Below are 20,843 nucleotides of genomic sequence, written 5' to 3' on the forward strand. Positions count from 1 at the left end.
ACAGGTATCACGTCGGGTCTGGTAACCTGTCCCAACTCATAGATGTGATGTGTCTAAAACGTGTCGAGCAACAGGTGTCTTGTCGAGACCACAGAATAAGTATTCTGTGTCCAGACTGGTAACCTATCCCAATTCATAGGTAGAACGGGGTAGCATCACTTTCACGATTCCACGTAGCAGGTTGATAGGATTTCTCTTATTAGCCCCTCTTGCCTTTCCAATCTTTTCACCGATTCTCCATCTACCTTCCAACAAACATGTATGTATTTTACTGTTACCATAGCGCATCGTTGATGGCGACACATCATTGAATTTGATTCGTTTTTCGATCTATCAGTCATATCACTCAATAGAATATTCAAAGACCGTGACCTTTGTTCTACACAATTCTTATTACCTATTTCTATAACCATCTATACACGTATAGATTTCAAGCTATTTACATATGTACGTACATACATACATACATAGATGAAAGCCTATATGATACTTTACAAGGCCACTCTCGATTTATCGACGATACCGATAGATGAGACTGAAAAGTGAAAGGCGACGCAATACGTCCTTGCATTCCACTTATGCAAAACGAAAGTATTCGACAGCATGACATTTACAGCGATATTGCTAAAAAAGTTAGAAAATCAAAATTTGTGAATGTTTTGAATCACACTAGAATACTTTTTTATGCATAATTAGCCGCAATCTGTGACATTTAATTCAATTGGTCAATAGTGTTACTCTATCGACATCTATTTGTGTCTATTAATAACAATAAACCACATTTTAGAAACTTCTATATGAAAAGAATTACATGTGTACATATCCTTAAGCATGCAGTCAATACGAATAACTATGTATACACATGAATATACATAGCAATTTTGTTCAAGTACATATAGAGGCGAAAGTATACATGTACATCAAAAGGAAAAGAAATTGAAACCCTTTGCTTGGCTGATGATCGTTTATTGGCGAGTATTGAAAAATAGGAGATAGATAAAATACTGCTATGTACATATGTCATATATATGTATGTATGTCGGGTTCAGTCTCTACCCTGTGTGCTTTTTATCCCTACCATTTCATTACGCCTCTAACTGCGCGCAGATATTCCAGAAAGAGAAAAAACAATGAATAAGAGAGATAGAAAAGCACGCGGACTCGCATCATGCTATGCTCTTTCTCTCGTTTGGCGTTGGCTACAGTAATGTCTCACCATAGTACCCCCTAAGGGGTCTAAAACCGCTCAGTAATATAAGGGTAGGTGTGGAAACTGCTCTTTTCTGATTGGCTGACGATTCACTGCTGAAACAGGATCCACTGCAGATTGGATGGGCATTGAAATAGTGGGGATAAAATTACTTTACAACGCAGCCAACCAGGATACTATAGTGAGGCATTACTGCACTTACATACAATGCATTTGTACATGTACATATCTCTCATTGACTTCGACCGCGAAGGCAGCACTGTCGCAGCAGCAGCAAATTATCAGCCAATCAGGGTATAGGAATTTTTTTACTTGCCTCTTGTGGATGTATGTACCGCACAATCTGTGGCTGTATTATCTTGTATGATGTATGTATACATGCATATCGTATGCTATATAATCGAGCGTGTATGCTACCTGATGCCACCTTACCCTAATAAATAATATTTCTGTACATACAATACAATCTAAGATAATCTAATACAAGTATGTAACATATTATGCATATGTACTTGCTTGTTTGTATTTAAATAACGTAACAAGAATTTTATTAACGTATTATCGCATGTTATATGGTTGTATGTATCTATGGATGTATGTATATTGTCTTTATCTCTGCATGCCGACAAGCCACGCCAATCATTTTCTTTTGAAATTGAAGCCTTTTAAAAACACGCATTATATCTTCTACATATGTTGTTCGTTGAGCATTAACTTAATTCTTATTATAAATTACTATTATATTCAGATATCTCGTGCAAACTTATAACTTATAAGAGCAAAGAGATTACGGTGATAAAGTTGTGTCGTAAAAATGTCTAATGATGCAGGACCACCTCTCAATGTGATTGTCTTTTAGCATTAAGCAATATGCCAACAAAAGCTTTGCGAGCATTTGTTTATACGGCCAAGTATATAAATAAAATAAATTGTACCGCTATAAGTTGACACGTGATGTAAAATTTAAAACATATCGCCAATTAAGGGTTAGTAATAGATCACGACATACGGTGGCGCTCGAAAATTCTCTGTTAGAGCTCAATGCAATACAGACGTGATCTCAATATTTCGTTTAAGTTACACGCGCGTTTGCCTGTGACTTACGAAGAGACATCATGTTGTACGTGGCCAAATAACATTTCTTACGATGCCGCGGCAATACTATGGCTGTAATAATAAGTTACGTGTAGCGGTGTGATATGTTTACACGTTCATGATACAGTACTCGCCCGTCGTAAATGTATTTCAGTGAGTTACATATACAGCCACTTCTTATTATACACCTCCAGCGTATTGCTGACATGTAGAATTTCTTTAAAAAAAATATTCGTCATCAATTGTCATGCAAGTTACACGACTGATTGCTGTATTTATCGCGACGACTACTCGGTATTGTTTCGTAGGCCATTCTTTCCGCTCTTACAAATTTATGAAATTTTTTAATCGTATACCCAACTATTACCATTATGCCACGAATTTATTTTTTGTCCCGTTTATTTCGTCAATATTTATTATTTCAATGGTATATACATTCGCTATAGGTTAGGAAAACCGTCCTTGAGTTATAGGAATATTTTGACGTTATATTATTCATCAAAATGTTGCTCTTATCTGAAAGTATCAAAAGTAACGTAGAGGTTAACAATCTGTACAATTTTTTATTTCCTCTACATTGTTTCTTTTCGTCTGGAGTATAGTATCATTACTATTTCTCTAAGCATCTCCAGATAATATATTAGTGTAATTTATAAATCAAACAAAATAGAGTCTTGCTGTATCTCTCAAGTACTATGCTCTTTTTCTGAAAGGTTTTATTTAATGCTAAAATTTGTTTAACTTAGGTGCCAGGTGCTTAAGAAGCAGCTGGCAAGATGGGAAAATTGTTGTCAAAGATCTTTGGCAACAAGGAAATGCGAATTCTTATGTTAGGATTGGATGCTGCTGGGAAAACTAGTATCCTTTATATGTATTCTTTTATTTGTATAGGATTTATAAAAAAAAACAACAATTTGTAATAAAGCAGTGTTACATTTTACGCTAATGTTATTTTCTTAATTATATATTAGCGATATTATATAAACTTAAATTAGGACAGTCTGTAACAACTATACCAACTGTAGGATTCAATGTAGAAACAGTTACCTATAAAAATGTTAAGTTCAATGTTTGGGTAAGTAGTATGAAATTAATTATATATATCTACAGTAGTATAAATACCAGTTTTTACAAAGTATTAATTTTTGTTTTCAGGACGTTGGTGGTCAAGATAAAATACGTCCACTATGGCGTCACTACTACACAGGAACACAGGGACTTATTTTTGTAGTAGACTGTGCAGATAGAGATCGTATTGATGAAGCACGTCAAGAACTTCATCGAATTATAAACGATAGAGAAATGCGAGATGCTATAATTTTAATTTTTGCAAATAAGCAAGATCTTCCTGATGGTAAGCATTGTTAATTATAAATGCAATATTTAGAGACCACTGCAAAATGTATTGTTTCTATTATAATTTTTAGCAATGAAACCACATGAAATACAGGAGAAGTTGGGTTTAACTAGGATACGAGACAGGAATTGGTATGTCCAACCATCATGTGCCACAACAGGGGATGGGCTTTACGAAGGTCTTACATGGTTGACCAGTAATCATAAATTATGAGCAAATATTTATTTTTCATCGATTAGCCGCATACCAAGAATGTACGTTTGCTTTGTTTTTTCACTTTTTATTTATCATGTAGAGGCTCTGTAACGCAACTGACAATGATCGCTATGATCCATAAGAGAGAAGAAATCACTTTTACCATACAATTGCAAATACAAGACATCCATTACTATCAAATGGTGCGTTTCAGTAATATTAATGCTATATAAATAGAAATTTATCGAAGTACCAAAAGATATAGACTTTGTTACTAACTGTTTACTGAAGTCCATGAAAATAGTTATTACATTACTAGGTTAACATGTTCATCATTTTATCATAATTTAAATGTATGTATATGCGCGTGCGTATCGCATTATGTTACTAATTGTAAGGGAACATGAAAAATATGTACCTATTTTGGTACATTAGAGATTGCATTTAAAGAAAAGAAAAATATCTTTGCAACTTACAATGATTGTTTATGCAATAATCGATTGAAATTTTCATCCTTGAAATTAATATTCAATTGGTTATTGCTAATGCTACGTAATCCGTATCATGTAATATTCATATGTATAATCTCATCGATATATGTAAGTAATCCTTTGAAGAACCTACACTAACAGTTCGATATAACACCAGAATATTACTCACTGATAAAACTTTGTTACTATCCAGATGCATCAGATTATTTTGATGATTTTGTTCATATCTCTTTTAGTGTGATTGTCTTCCAGCTCTGTCAGGACTTAAAGCATATCGGATAATTTTCATTTTCAAATTCCTTTATGTATGATTTTGTGTGTATTTCATCGTCATATTTTATTGAAATTTATTACAATGTATCTCGACACATGACACATACAAAGTGGTGAAGTTGTTCTGTACGCACAAAAAACGAGCCGCAAGATTTAATACTATACGACAGTTCCAATCTGTTACTATTACAAGCTCAAAACGGAAAAACTAAGAAGGAAGGACATTAAGAACAATGTTACTAATGTAACAGCATTAAATTTGCCAATATTTTTTACCAGTTAAACAATTAAATAATCCAGAGTTAGGATTAGGTCTCAAGAGAAAGAATCAATACATGTTTACTGCAAGTCTTGTTTTCTTTTTGGGATAGTAATCTCTAGAATAAGATGATGAACGTAATATTTATCGACATTTAACGATTCTAATTAATTCGACAAAAAATGAACTTCGTCGACTTTTAAATTCCATTCTTTATCAGGTTACAAACTTCATACTTACATAAATACCATTAAATACCATTAAAATCTGAGTGATAGTGGTGTGTTACTATTTGAATGAATTGCTATATCGATATTTTAATTTGCATTCCACGATTATATTAAGGCATTAGGATTTTAACAAATTGTATTACTTTATATAAAATATCAGTAATGGTATTCAGATATATAAGTTTGTCGGATTCTTTTTCTTGGCATCCGTACCAACTAATATTTGATCCCGATACAATTGAAATAGAGTACTGCCGATGAATGCGGGTAATTTCGACTTACAGTGTATCTTTTGACAAATTCATTTTCAAAGAAATCGGAAACCGAATTATATGGCAGAGTAAATGTGTCAAGTCATTCATTCTTGATGGTACAATGATAAGAAGAATCGGCTTCTCGAGGGTTACAGCTGGGGCGGGTCAGTACTATAATAGTACAGTACTCAGCAATCGCAGGGTTTGTGAGAATTAATAATATTCATCTTGCGACCAATGAAAACTAAATAATTGATATTTATGGCCATGGGCAGGCTTTGGAAAAGCAGTAACGTACTATTTGCTAGACACGTTCATCAGTATTGAACAGTGTACTATGGGTATACATGCTTATACCGTATCATTACCATCAATTTTGTGTTCATATGAAAGAAATTAGATGTCATTTTCTTCGTTTGTTTTAATTATAAGCAAAAAGAACAGGATATTTGTAGCAGAAGTAGTTTTGTTTAAGACTAGTTGTTGTTAAAAAAAAAAAATACTTGTTCCACTATACAAAATGATCAGCAGATTTTGGCAATAAACTTCATTCGAACGAACCAAGATATTTGTAATTGTTTTATATCTGACACTAACAAAATTAAATGTGAAATATGCATGATATAACTTTCAATGAATAGCAATTTTTATTCTTAAAATACTAATATAACTGTGTAATAACGTGTTACTCTATGCTAGAAAATACTTTATTCCATGTAGCTATTATCAATAATTACTAAATCTTCATCCAATACAAAACGGATTGTTATTTGCATTGTTTATGTTAAACAATTGAATTTTATTTGTAACTGACATAAATATTTATTCTTTCCGCGTAAACATATTTGGTAAAAAATTTTTAAATCTTTAAAGCTTGATTATACACACACACACACATACATACACATAAATATAGTTCATAAATTTTTCGTAACAGGTATTTTTGGTAATTTTAATATGAATAAGGAATCAAATTTTTTAATAGGAATATATTTATTCATTCTCGTCAGTATGAAATAACTAAAACATTTATGATCAAACTGGTGAGTGTGTTAAAAAAAATGAGAAAAGAAGAGTAGGCGCATACAAACTCCATAATTGTATTACAGCATACAACTTAACATAGTATTAATATGTAACATTGGCGAACATATTTATTGTCAAAATAAGCATTTATTATCATATTTACTGTTTTAGTGATATCATACGTATCCTCCCTATTTTGAAAGTATTCATTTCAACAAGAGCCATTTAACATTGCAGATCTCGGTATAAAACGGTTTATACAAATCTTGTTACATACACACATAATTTAATCTTTCAAATGAAAAAAATCATATAGGCTAAGAGAGGGTAAGTGTATTTTTATCAATAGCAAATATTACTTGATTAACGATAACGATCCAATATCGGAAAATGTTGACCTTTACTACTAGCCAGAGAATTTTCTATGCACCAATATTCTAAAGCAGGAAACAAAAAATCTATTTAGTAGTAGTATAATGAAGCATAGTTAGTGCACACGTTTTACATGTGAAAAAGACAGTTTGCCTGCAACTATTTGCATTGCTTCACACAAGTTAATTACAGGCATGAAAAATAAACACCATTATTTTATATAAATTTTTCAAATGTAAAAGGTTGTTAATTAAAAAGAAATCATACGTGTAATTTGTCATACTATTGTGCGAACGTTAAAACAGTTTTATGAGCACTCTGAACAGGTGCAATAGAATTTCTTGGTTTTTAGTAAAAGTAAAATATACAAAAATTGTAATACCATAGTTAGCATAATAAGACAAATAATAATAATTTCTACAAAATTCGAAACCGATGAATTTGAAGAATCTATATGTACTTGTATATTATTATTATTATCTTCGTAATCATTACTAATATTATTATTATTATTATTATATTAAGGACATCTTTAAATTATAAGTATGTTTTCGCGTAAATGTGGAATAATGTATTCGAACAAAATATTTGTAATTGCACTTGATATTTATAAATCTTTTTAAAAATATATTACAAAATTCTCGCAGATATTCAATTAATATTTTGTACTTAATTTGTAACGTAGATGGTCGCAGAAATATAGGAACAATAAACTGTGGTTTTCATTTGATTTACAAATTGCGACCAGAGAAGAGAAACAATAAACTACGATAGTTTTCGAATTCGTCGGTGTTGTAACTGTTACAAAAAATAATATATATTACCATGAACAAGTGCGATTCGTAAATACATAGCAACATTTCAGAAAGTGAATGCATACATTAAAATGAATTAAAAAATAGTATAGAAATATTAATTGAGAATTTTACAAGTTTCACCAAGTACGACATTTTCATAACAGTTTTAGTATTGTTTAGGCATCTATCGAAATAAATACTTTGACGTATTGTTGTGTATTTTAGAATCATCTTGTATATTTGAAAAATTATTTTGAATTGTAAGAGTATATTATTTACTTGAGAGGGTCTCTAAAACTAAAATGAATATAAATTAAATGATTAATACCATTAAGGAAACGTTATTCACGTCAAAAATGTTTTTCCAATAACAGAATGCCGTTAACGAGTGATTTCCAATTTAAAGCTGCTTATATATTTTACTCAAAGTCATGTTAATACTGTGATAAATTGTATACCTCTTCTATTATACAGAGTGAAAAATACATGATTGTATGAATTTGTTTATATATAATATAATAGTATCTTAAGAATCCAATTATAGTTATATATTCCGATATGAGTTTCGTTCTGTTACTGACATTACTTGGATATTTAACATTACATATTTTTGTAATATCAGAATCTCAAATTTGTGTTCGTATCACATTTTTCTTAAATTTTACGAACTCGTCTTCATCAGATCTATCATAGGTCATTGTCAGTGGACCCAAGTTTTGAGTACTGCAAGAATGTAATTGTCATGAAAATTGGAAAAATGCTGATCTAACTCAGCTTTTCACGTTACTCTATAATATGTTCTTCGACAATTCTCGACTATTTACACGGAATAATTTGTTTACAAATCACATACAAAATTCACTTTACACCAAACGTAAAGACATCCTAGTAATTTCAATTTAAGTATCAGATCTAATTTCAAAAGAAAAAAAGAAAAAGAAATTAAAGAAAGGGTTCATCTGTACGGATTGAGTACTTCCTTCGTAAGAATTCATCTTTCAGACAATTCCTATTTCGACACAATCTTGATATATATTATAATGTATAGCTTGATGTTATCTACCGGGTCGTTGTTCTTCTACTAAACCTATTAATCGTTGCTGAGTTTTCTTATTTCTTTGACAAGCCGAACAAATTAATCCGATTAAATGCTTGCCAGAATATTCCTGTAGAAGAAAAGGTCAGAATGATATATGTATTTACATAGAATTGATTAAGATAGTATACGTGAAATTATATGTCCCGCTCGAATCCTAAGAATTACCTTATGCTCTTTTATCCACTGTTCTAAAGTTTCTTCTGGAAGGTAATAAGCTGTAATGTACAACTCAACGTATTCTCGGTGCGGCATTGGTCTCAAAGATGTTAAAGTCTCGAACTTTGATTTCAGTTGCGTGAAGTCGAGTATCATCAATCCCCTTCCTCCGTTTGAACACTTTTTGGCGCTAGAAAAACTGTGGTAAACCGAAAATATAACAAAGGCTATCAGAGGATTATGAAAGTAAAAGGTTGACACAGAAGCCAAATCGCATACCCTTCTACCAAAGTATGGGTTATAAGGTGGGCAACGTTTTCCCAAACAGCATTATAAACATCGTTCGACAAAGGAATACAACATCCGATATTCTTTAGCCTTTCGTTTAAAACCGATATTTCCTACAAGTGGAATATAAATTATGTCTTAACACAATAATAAATTATAAAGAACATAAATTATAATCATATCGTTGAAAAGTTTGGAACGTCTTGCGTTTTTGAGACATGTACCTGAAGCAATTCGTCGATATAACCGCTATGTTGAGACATTACACCTGCCACCTCCCAATTAACTTTATTCATTAAATTTAAAATGTTTGTCATATCGAGCGCTTGCGATACTACCGCCATGTAAACAGGCTTTCTCAAGTCCGTCGTCGATGCTACCGTTTGCATATAAAATCGATGAAGGAATCCGCGTTGTGGGCTAGATGGTATAAGATGTTCTAAATACGGTTTTAAATCTTCATACTGTTGCCCTAAAAATATTAAGGATTCCACTGCTACTATACGCTCGGTCAAACCATATAATTTCTCCGCTTGTGTCAAATTTACGATGGAAGAGAGCTGCGGTTGTCGTACTTTATGGGAATTCATTTTAACGTTATCCTCAGTATTGTTCTCGCAAATGATTAAATCTTCTTTAATTCTTGCCAACGATGATTTCAACTTAGGAGTATACAACGAATCGGCACTTATCATCTGAAAGAAATAAACGTCATCTTTCTGTAATCATTCTTTAATCGCTTTCATGTTTATCCACTATGATACTTATAAAATCATTAACTTACAAGGTCCGAAGCGAAAAACAAATGTACTGTGTAAAAGCACAGCTCATAAAATTGTATCATACTCTGTATAACGGTAACTGCAATTGAACGAAGGAGCCTAGACATTTGTAAATATTTTACGCAAACACGTAGTATATTTAAAGTAGTATTCGTAATCATAGGTCCCAATTGTTTCAATTTATATCTTCTCTTATTTATTTTAACATAATCTGAATCGTCAACATATTCGTGCTTTAATTCGTCTGGGATGTCATCATCTGATTCATCGGAAAAGTACGCAGGTGGATTTTCCTATGTATTGCATATTGTTTTATTCACTGTACTGTTATATACTATAATTACTGTATATGACTATGTTGTAATCATACAACAAAAAAGAAAGTGAAAGAGCAATTTAATAATACCTCATTGTTTAATAAAATATCTTCATCTATAGTATCATCCAGACCTATAGAAAACGGAGACACGCCTCCTTCCAAAAATTTCTGCACCCTTTCTATGCCTAGTAGATTATCGTTTTCGTTAGCAGTAGAGTTATCTAAATTATTCCATACTTTACATATATTCAGTGCCGGTTTTAAACTTTTGAATTCCTGTAATTGTGTAGTCACAAAGTTTGACTTAACAGGACACAATTCCCAGCCATCGTTCTCTAAAAACATTATGAGTTCGTCTAGTCTTGACGCATGGTAGTGAGAAAAGTATGACAACGATTGTTTTCTTATAGATTCTTGTAAATTTTCGGACTTAAAACCACATAATTCTTCTCCAATTTCCATTAATCTGCAAGTAGATTTTTGTAATTGTAACATTACATTGATCAATATAATTTATGAAATAAATCCCAATTTCCAAATAGTCTTACCTATTAACTATGCCTAGAACTCGAACAAATTGTTCAAATTTAATGTAAGTTAAGTCAGCATTCATTAAAAATATTGATATTTTCATTTCAACGTCGTGCCATATGCGGATCATACTTGTTCCTAATTTACATTTTACATATTCCTTGCTAAAAGTTTCTTCTAAATCTGTAACATCAGGATCAAACTTCACCTTGCTTTGTTGTTTGTTATGCCAATTTACTACCAAATAGTAGGAGCTCAATATTGTCCACAGCGATTTACATAGTTCCGTTAAACAAATGATACATTTTTCACGAGGTACTGATTGACAAAGTTGTTTATATTGCTTCTTCGTGTCTCCGCCCGCGTACGAATGAACAGTTGCAAAAGCGGTATTGTGAATCGCAGCTGTAAAGTGCATATGTAGCTGGTCCATTGCAGATTGAGTTTTTCCTAATAAAGCATAAGCTTCTTGAACAGACGTATATATTTCTACATCAAATTGCATGCAGATTTTTGAAAGTGTAACATCCAAAGCTTCTTCTGCTTGTTCTAATATATCTTGTAATTTTCCATGTAAAGCAGCAATGCAGTGAAAATGTTTATATGTTTGGGCAGCACTCTGGCATTCTAGAAGCAATGATATTGCTCTAGGATAATTCTTCTCATCCAAAAGTTCCTGTAGCCGATCTCCTGTACGTTGCTGAAAAATATTACATTAATTACATCTATATTTTCGTTAAATTAATGTTTGGAATTAAGCAAAACCAAAAGGAGAAATACTAACTAATGTTTTAATAGTATTTAAGTTATTCAGCAGTTCTTCCACAATTTGTCGTTTTTGATAATTTGCTAGTATTCCTAAGCTAGCTGTTGTAAATTGTTTTTCTGCTAATTGTAAATCTGCTCTTCCCATTTTACAGATCTCCAACACATCTTGTAACTGTTCTTGTATCAATAAAATTTTATCGAACTCTTTCTTACAGGTATTCTGTTTTTTTAAAATGAGCTGTAAAACTTTCTTCGATACAACCTGATGTTGCTGTTTAAGTTTCTTGCAACTTTTCTCTATCTCTTTGGATTGCAGTACTTTTGGTAATTTTTCTAATTCGTGTCTACAAGAATCAAAATTATGATTTTCATTAAAATAAATTTCTTCTATAGATTCCAATATTTCTTCATCGGGGATGGATTCACTTTCTGTCGATTGGTCAGCTTCCAAGTGTATATCATCTAATTTCTGTGACTCTGGCGGATTGAGTAAGTCTGAATGTAATCCCATAAGCGGAACCTTGGCTACATTCTAAACAGCGATCAAAAGCAGTCATAAGTCATACTAAAGTAATTAAATAAATATTCTTTTAACTTTCTTAAAACTAAACCGAGTTTTGCTCGTCAAATTTAACCTATAATGTTTCAGTAAAGTGAAAATGCATTACACATTGTATACATGGCTCTTACGAATTAACGGACAACATTGAATTGTAAAAAAGTTTAACCTAATTTTCATTCTCACCTGTTTATTGATAAGACCGAAGAATTTAAATTTTAGATCCTCCATGCTGTTGGTTTCTTTAAAACTCAGGCCAACACATTTTCATCTATTTAGCTGATTCCTTGGCGTTTGTGTCGATAAAAATATCGTAACAGATAACACTGTCATTATTTTTTACCAGTTATTTAATTGGTAAAATACACTCCATGTCGATACTGCGGAAAAACTTGTCAAACGCTACGCAAAACCAAATACAAACATGTATGTATGTCAATATTTCTCTCAGGTTATGTACGATGTACGGTTGCATATGTATGCACGTATACATAGCACCACGGAAGTTCAGGCTCGTATCAAAAACGTATGTCAAATTTTTAGATCTTGCTATAAACTTGAAGTACATATTTGTAATTAATACCGAAAAAGATTTATAATATCGGTAAATGTATCGACGACGAAGATAATCGTCATTACTGCACGAACGAAGCAATTAGAATAAAACATAATCCAGAAACGTTTAAAACAGTTTCGTTCCATACAGTCATACATACCAGTAAAACAAACAACACATTTTATATTAACTTTCAATGTGAACCGAGATTCCTGAAAATTATGAAAGCTTTTTTAGCTGCGCAACCTAAGCTCAAGATCTTCTAATATTTTATTAGTGTCATATAAAACTGTCCTTATGGTTGAATTATTTGTGAAGGACAAACAAGAGTAAATACCTTTGAAGTTCCTCTGAATTGAAAATTTCAATCAGATATTTTATAGAGATGCGTACATATGTTGCTAATTCTATTATTACATAACATTGTAATAAAAAGTATTGTGCAATACCTACTATATCAATCAAAACCGATCGTGTATGCAATTAATGGTACGTGTACACATAGATATATTGTGTGGTGTGTTATATAATAATCGATGCTTAAAGAAAGAACATGATGTTCGTAGAAGGGTTGGCCTTTGCGCGAATCGCGTTCAATATTTCGTGTCGTGTGACTTGACAGTATAAATACAATACCTTGGGACATCTCTTTTATTAATTGTTCTGAAACAATATACAATTGTTCCAATAGTATTGTTTTACTTGTAGTTTATACTTTTACATCCCCTGTTAAAAAAAAAAACAAGGAAAACATAAAGTTGAAGTATCAAAACTGCCGTGCGTTCTCCATTTTTGTTGAATCATATATGCACTGTTCTCTATCGAACATTGCGATTGTACCGTAACCGTGGTAGAGGAAAGCAGATACAAGACAGGGTTGGGTGAAAGAAAGGAGGAACACGTTCACAGCGTGAGGGAGGAGGGTTCGAGGTCACCGGTTAATTTGATTAAAAGGGAATTCCTCGAATTTCCGTAGAATGTGTTATACCCAGTCCCAAGGGTAGCACACGCCTGGCTGTCCTACACGCGTATTCCTGTCGCGCTGTAAACGCAGCATCACGATAAACAAAAGTTTCGCACGAGTACGGGAGGGTTGAAATCGATGCGGCTCAGCAGAGAAGGGTTGCGTGGGTGTTCCAGGGCAGTACGTTTGATCTCGCAGATAGCGGTTGGCCGTACCCATCGAGACCTACGAGCCGATTGGCCGAGCAAGATTCTGCGCGCGATCGTGCCATCCCCATGGTCGTGTTGTCCCTAAGGGAGAAAGAGAGAAAGAGAGAAAAAGGGAGAGAGTAGGGATCGCAATTACGTATTTGACGTGGGTATGTGTGGCGCGTATGTACGCGCAGGTGTGTTCAGAGTGCTTGTGCATCCCGTATCAGACACCAGCACCAGCCACTCGGAATCAAACAGACACAGACGGTGGGTGACTGCGAGACGAGGAAACGTCGAAAGAAACTTAGTGTAATTATTACAGTGAAGCACGGTCTTGGACTTGGAAGCTTTCAAAATCTATTCCTTGAAGAAGTTTGGCGGTTCGCGAAGATTGTGTCGTCTCGTAGAGTCGTAGAAAATAGTCCTTCCGTGTCGCGTTTCTTTTGGCTGACAGACATTGGTTGTGACTTGTACGTCGATAGATTATAGCGAACCGTCCGCCGGCTAAGAATGGTTCAAAGGTTCCGCACCAGCGTGGCTGCGCTTAGCCTCGCCCTGAGCGCCTGCCTTGTTTTTCCGCGTGCCGTCATGGCAATCGACTTGAGTCGATTTTACGATCATTACAACTCGAAACGCAGTGGTAAGTAAATTGTGTAAACCGCTTTAAGTCTTGTAAAAAATCGATTCGAGAACGAGATCGAAATTCAAATCGAAGTTGAAATTTAAATCAAGACCCTACTGGCGTTTTGGTCGTGTTTTGAATCGTTCGACACAATTCGAAACGATATTATCGGTCGGTCGGTCGGTCAGACCGCTGGAAAATCGATTAGCGTACATCTCGTGCCTGTATTACGTTGTATACCGTACGTGTACAATTCATTGTGTTGTTCGGACAATTTGTTGTGCAGATGGTAGTGTCGTATAAGTGGTAATTTCTACACACGTGGTCTTGCACGGCGTGTCACGAATCGTATTCGTGATAGGTTTGTTCATTGGTTTAACGCAGTTTATTCGATGCGGTCATTTGAACGATTCAGTTTCGCAAATGCGCGTGACCTCTTGACGAACGAGACTCGAGCAGTTCAAAGGAAAAATTGAATTATCGTTTAAGGGGTACATTTTTCGGAGGGATACGTAAATGGTTGCTATGTCTGTTGAGATAGCAAATAAGCTTTTGCAAAGAATTTGTTCTTGGTTACATCTATATTCTTGTCAAAACCTATCATTCGTCAATCAGAACTCTGTGGTACTCTGAACGTGAGCAAATCAAATAATAAACGAATATGGACTTGTCAATTAAATCGACGTCCATTAGATGATAGCACGCGCAGAGAAACATGAAACCAATGTCGCATGTAAAAGATCGCGCTCTCCCCCTTTAATATTGCTCGGTCAATATCAGCCACACTGTCAGACCACTAATAATCATCATCTTCTGTGTATGCTAACTTGGAGATTGTCACTTAACTCGCATGTGTTTGTGTCGTACTTATGTAAATAGTTTTCGTCTTACCATTCACGTTCGTTTCAATAAGTTATTTCCTCGGCACGATTCTGCGTATACGAGCGCACGCATTGTGAACAATATGCATGTACTTCTCTACGAAAGTGTGTATATTGTGTTACAGGAGATGCTTGCCATCCGTACGAACCGTTCAAGTGTCCTGGAGATGGTACATGTATCTCCATTCAGTATCTTTGCGATGGAGCTCCGGATTGTCAGAACGGATACGACGAGGACTCTCGACTTTGCACAGCTGGTACTACTTAGTATTTTGGATAGATCGTCACAAGTACTTAAACGTACATTTCAAAAATGAAAAACAAGTAGAAGGCTACAAGTTGGCATTACGATATTTCAGTCTTAAGCAAGCTCAATGTTGAAATGAACATTTATTCGCGTGTTATAGCAAAGAGACCACCGGTAGAGGAAACTGCCAGTTTCCTGCAGTCGCTCTTGGCAAGTCACGGACCTAATTATTTGGAAAAATTGTTTGGAACGAAAGCGCGGGACACTTTGAAACCACTGGGCGGTGTAAACGCGGTAGCCATAGCGCTATCCGGTAAGCAGGCTTTCGTCTCCTTTATTTGTTTCAATCATTTTCATGCGCCAACACGTTGTCCTCATGGAATGTGCAATTAATCGTAACTAAAAAAAAAACGATTACTTGCGAAAAACGTGTCTGCATTGATCCATTAATTGACGAAGCCTATTTAACTTTTATAGACGCGATTACCAACGCTTTGCACGATAGTTGCTTTCGAAAACTCGTTTCTTTTTCGATTTATATTAGATTGATTCTAACAAATCTATTTGTATCATAGAATCTCAAACGATCGAAGACTTTGGTGCAGCATTGCATCTGATGCGAGCTGACTTGGAATACTTGCGTACCGTGTTCCTGGCGGTGGAGAACGGAGACCTGGGTATGTTAAAATCTATTGGAATCAAGGATTCGGAGTTGGGAGACGTCAAGTTCTTTTTGGAAAAACTGGTCAAAACCGGATTTCTCGACTGAACTGCGATTTGTTTAAAAGAAGAGTTCCGAAACGCTATCACGTTGGCTGTATCGTATTACAATCGCACGTACTGTTCTGTTATCTTTCCGAACATCTCTCTTCGTTTCTTTTTATTCTCTATTCATTTCTTTTTCGTACCAAGCCATCGGTTCGCAAATCATGCACCGAAAACTGTGACCGAAAGCACTCGCGAACCTTGGACATTTCAGTCCGCTGTTTTTTTCTTCGATCTTCTCCTCTTTCGTTTTGCTTCCTTTCGATGTCTTGTTGCTCAGATTTATGAGAATGAAATGATCCGAGTGAGCACCGAAATACATGTATAATTCGAGACTATTTATATGTATATGCTCGTTCGTTGCCGAGAAGCCATCGAGTACCGAACGTTCAAAATTTCTCAGTGAAATGTCAAGGGTCAGCACGCTTCGCGTATCTATCTGCGCACCTTTATCGACGCAACGCGACTCTATGTTCTCTTTTCATGTCTCTGTTTCATCGCGACGCGTTCTTATCGTGGAGATGAGAGAAATCCTACGAACAATTAGAAATTCTTATCTATCAGGCCTGATGAAACACTCTATCGCGTTGTTCCCAGTTCAGTCCACTTGGTTCGATCAAATGCTCTTACATGGTATAACGTGGAGGTTGAACGACACACATAGTGCGAATACTATGATTCAGAATTGTAAAAGAATATTTGATCGGAACGAGACTGGACTGGAAGCAGCACAATAGTGTCGACAATTGAGAATGCTGATGATCGAAAGTGTAGTACTTGGAAGCTCGTTAATCAGAGGGCTCACCTGCGATGGAAACACGGTTCTTCTTTCTTTTTATCCAAGATGGAAGAACCAAGGTACATTGCTTGCAGGCTTTCAACTTGAAGTAAGATCGCATATCGCGTCGATAAATGACGAACAAAGGCGGTAATATAGCATTTTTAATCGGCATGCACATACTCGATGCGAATATTCAATACTGGCACAAGAGCTTAGCAATTACCAGGTCAATTAAATCTATTTTTTGTGCGAAAAAAATTTTTGGACGAAACGTTCGACAACCGTATCGCATGGAATAAGGATACGGTATGCACAGGAACGAAAATCCGATGAAGAATGTATGTATTTCGTTTTTTTTTTTATTCGCGATCGTTTGGGTTAGACTTGAAATGTAGCGACGTGTGCGGTTCCAGAGGCTACCTATAATCAAACTAAAATTTTTATGAATCTCTATGAAATACTTTCGCGACGAACAATCGTTCCTCCACAGATTTCTGTAAAAAGTGGAAACAGAATACGACGCGCGCGCAATTTAATTTGGTTCGAATTCAATTCGATTCGCATTTCTATGGGTATGGATGACCAATGTACCCGAAAGACGCTTTCCAGAACACTTTCCACTTTTCAAACCCAGCATGTACATATATGTATACATATATGTATATATACTATTTCTTCGATTTCCTAGCACCGATTGTCGCTCGTCAAAGAGTAATTGTCTCTTGAAATGAACTAAATATTAGAAAAAGGAAAGTAATATTTTTTTAAAATTCGACGACAGCTTTCTGCCGTATCCTACGTCTTTTTGCTACGTTGCAGCAACCAGAAACAGCGCCAACAATTGTTTAATTATCACCAAGATTCGAAAACCGATAAAGAATCTTAATCGCTGTCGAAGTTCTGCTTCTAGACTGTTCCTCGCGTTTAATTGAAATACTGACAAATGAAAGTGTATGATTCCTATAAGATTCGTTACTTGCTCTTCAACACAGAGTGCAGAATTTGCAAAGTACGCGCGTACAAGAATACGTATACATACATACAATACATATGTACGCATAGTGTGTTATTACAAGGATTATAGCTTGGAAGGTGAACGGTAACGAAGGTGTTAATTAACGTGGGTCGACCCTTCCGAGTATTGATTCTTGTTAGCAGCGGCTTCTATTACAAAGTAATCTGGGAAATGAATGATGAAATTTAAAAGCGTAAGGGTAGCGGCAAATTCACAAAACGTTTCATCTACGTTCTGTCGGTTTGCTTGCATTGTGCGCGCCATTCCTCGATTCTTCGAAGTGGACCGTTCTGCATACCAGAACAAATACGTATACAAATCTCTATTTTACAGTTGAAAAGCAAAGTAGGTACAAATTGGGCACCGTGCATCGCGTTTCTTCAGGGTATGACATGCGCCATACTTAAGTAACAAAACGTAAGGGAATGAGAAACGAAAAATGAAAAGTGAAAAATGAAAAAAGAAGCAAGTGTACAACGCTATACAATTGTATTGATATTTTCATTACGGTAACGCAACACATATCAATCTAAATACATATCAGTAATTTTAATGAATACCGAATTCTCTGGGAGATAATAATCGCACCGTTACCGATTTTCTGTGTATCTCTTTTCAATTTATAAACTCGTAAACGTCGAAGATTTTCCGAAATGTCCGAGTACGTATTCGACATTTGACGTTTCATACGAGGATACATGCGTCGCGATACGCTTATGCGATACAGATTTTAACATGAGAAGTACAGCAGTACAGTATCGGCGATTAAACGCTCTCATTGAATTAAATGTACAGTCGGTGACCATCATATACGCATCGCGATACAAGCAGCCTTGTGTAAAACGAGTCGGTTATTAAACGGGCGGCTATTATTTCCGAGTTATTCCTTTGGATGAAAAGGTACATATCTTTATCTATTAAGCGTAATCTTCTAGTCAACCAAATGACATATCTTCTAATTAAATATAATTAAGTATGTATCATTATCATCTTCATCATCATCATCATCACCCTCTACATTATTATTATTATTACGACAACAACTACTACTGCTACTACCACCACCACCACTACCAATACTACTACTACTACTACTACTACTACTACTACTACTATCGCTACAATACTATTATTATTAATATTACCGTTATTATTATCATTATCAACATCGCCATCATCATCATCGTCATCATTCTTCTTCTTATTATTATCATCATCATTATTATTGTTATTATTATTATGTAGTCATAATTACATAAATATTGACAGAGAATCTCTTTTATCAGATAGTAGATATAATATTTTGGTATATAAATAAAAAGAAATGTGAAAAAATTGGAGAAGTATTAAAGGTGACGTCACAAAATGTTCCCTCCAGATGTCAATTACGGTCCAAAGTAGGGCCTGGACCGAGAACAGACAATGAGGGATACTGTTGTGTATGCTTTACGAATGAAAGATTTTCGAAAGGATCAAGGTCCTCCGAATCTCCGCTCGTGAGTACCTTGATCCTACATGTTACGCTACAGACCCTACCCAACACTCCCTCCTGTCACCTATTCCTAATCCTACATAATTTTGTTGCTATACTTAAGTAAAGGTTCGCATTTAACAACGGTGATTGATATTACAAACCCAGATCCAAAGATGCGCGCTAGTATACAGTACGACTTCATACGCTTGATCGCTTGTACGGCTTCCGTTTCATAATGTGCTACGAGTCCAATGCATACGTACATATAAAATATGTATATTAATTTATAGTTTTATTACATGTACATCTTTGTTGAAACCAATTGTATTAATAGTCTCGTATATAGCGTACGAAAAACTCGTTTCTAAACCTCGAATTTGAATAATAGAAAGTTCCAGGCAAAGAATCTCTGGTATACATATTCCTTTTGCTGTTTCGACAATTATACGTTCCATGCTGCCAGTACACGCAAAGTGAGCGTAATAATTTCATAGAAATTGATCTGTAAATTATTTACAGAAACAAAGTGTCTACGATATCCGTCCATAACAGATTGTCGTTTAAACAAAATTTTCTGACGAGGTAGTCAAAACGAGCTTTTCCTTCATCTTCACCTTTTACTTTCATACATTTTTCCATTTCTTCTCTTTTTTTTCTATTACAGAAAGCACATAGATCGTATAGTTTATCCTTAGCATATTTTCCTAATTGTTCTACTACCAAAACTTTGTTATCATTAGACTGCGGTTCTTTATGCAAAACGAAAATTGTCTAAGTGAATTGGAAGAAATAAAAATTAGATCAAAATGTCCTTTAATTTGTCTACTGTCTTCGCAGTTCTGTTCCTGGCATATTCATTTTTGTTATTAATGCATGAAATCCGCAGTCTAGTTATTATATGGTAACTATAATGTACCGGACTCTTTATGTGAATTTTTCTTCAGAAAATGTTTGTACTCCTTTCAACCCCTTGTACAGCGATTTTTTTCACAGTTATGATTAGCACTCCTCTGTCGCTAATAAATTCTTATACGAGACAGAAAATTTAAATTTATTGTATACAAACCATTACTTTAATGTTTAAATATTGATAATTGAATTCTTTCTCACGATTTAAAATAGTCGACACGATGTCATAGTGCAAGGGGTTCATTGAACAAAAAAAGCGTACATACCATGAAATAAAATGAATATACCTTCAGTTTTATTTCACCCGAATTCAAATTGTATTTTGACTGTACACGTGTACTCTTCGATCGTTAGAACATTGAATTTTAGTTTTGAGT

The 20,843-nt window shown here is 34.6% G+C and overlaps 3 protein-coding genes across 10 annotated transcripts; 2 read left to right on the forward strand and 1 right to left on the reverse strand.

Annotated features, from left to right (window-relative positions):
• Positions 1-50: 50 nt before the first annotated feature.
• Arf51f (ADP-ribosylation factor 6) lies at positions 51-12,022 on the forward strand. Of its 8 annotated transcripts, XR_013494805.1 has the most exons (7): positions 2,237-2,458; positions 3,052-3,163; positions 3,277-3,380; positions 3,461-3,659; positions 3,733-3,916; positions 11,718-11,826; positions 11,896-12,022. XR_013494805.1 is itself a non-coding variant. In XM_078190476.1 (6 exons), exons 2-5 carry the CDS (start codon positions 3,082-3,084, stop codon positions 3,873-3,875), a joined length of 528 nt encoding a protein of 175 aa, XP_078046602.1. In that variant the 5' UTR covers positions 2,237-2,458; positions 3,052-3,081; the 3' UTR covers positions 3,876-3,916; positions 8,950-9,296. The 8 variants fall into 8 exon arrangements, 7 of the variants coding, with proteins under 7 accessions (XP_078046607.1, XP_078046604.1, XP_078046605.1 ...); XM_078190476.1 differs by lacking the exons at positions 11,718-11,826; positions 11,896-12,022 and adding an exon at positions 8,950-9,296; XM_078190481.1 differs by lacking the exons at positions 2,237-2,458; positions 11,718-11,826; positions 11,896-12,022 and adding an exon at positions 51-180 and having other exon boundaries at positions 3,052-3,176; positions 3,733-6,766.
• Vps50 (vacuolar protein sorting 50) lies at positions 6,704-12,388 on the reverse strand. Its single transcript, XM_078190456.1, has 9 exons — positions 12,248-12,388; positions 11,519-12,034; positions 10,752-11,434; positions 10,291-10,669; positions 9,887-10,177; positions 9,327-9,797; positions 9,094-9,215; positions 8,824-9,013; positions 6,704-8,725 (listed from the first exon to the last, which is right to left on the reverse strand). The coding sequence occupies exons 1-9, from the start codon at positions 12,290-12,292 to the stop codon at positions 8,615-8,617; spliced, it is 2,808 nt and encodes a 935-aa protein (XP_078046582.1). The 5' UTR covers positions 12,293-12,388; the 3' UTR covers positions 6,704-8,614.
• Positions 12,389-14,003: 1,615 nt separating this feature from the next.
• Positions 14,004-20,792, forward strand: LOC144475002 (prohormone-4). The gene is made up of 4 exons (XM_078190473.1): positions 14,004-14,412; positions 15,401-15,532; positions 15,683-15,835; positions 16,098-20,792. Exons 1-4 carry the CDS (start codon positions 14,283-14,285, stop codon positions 16,289-16,291), a joined length of 609 nt encoding a protein of 202 aa, XP_078046599.1. The 5' UTR covers positions 14,004-14,282; the 3' UTR covers positions 16,292-20,792.
• Positions 20,793-20,843: the final 51 nt, after the last annotated feature.

Source organism: Augochlora pura, chromosome 9, assembly GCF_028453695.1.
Source record: "Augochlora pura isolate Apur16 chromosome 9, APUR_v2.2.1, whole genome shotgun sequence".
Taxonomy (NCBI): Eukaryota; Metazoa; Arthropoda; class Insecta; order Hymenoptera; family Halictidae; genus Augochlora; species Augochlora pura.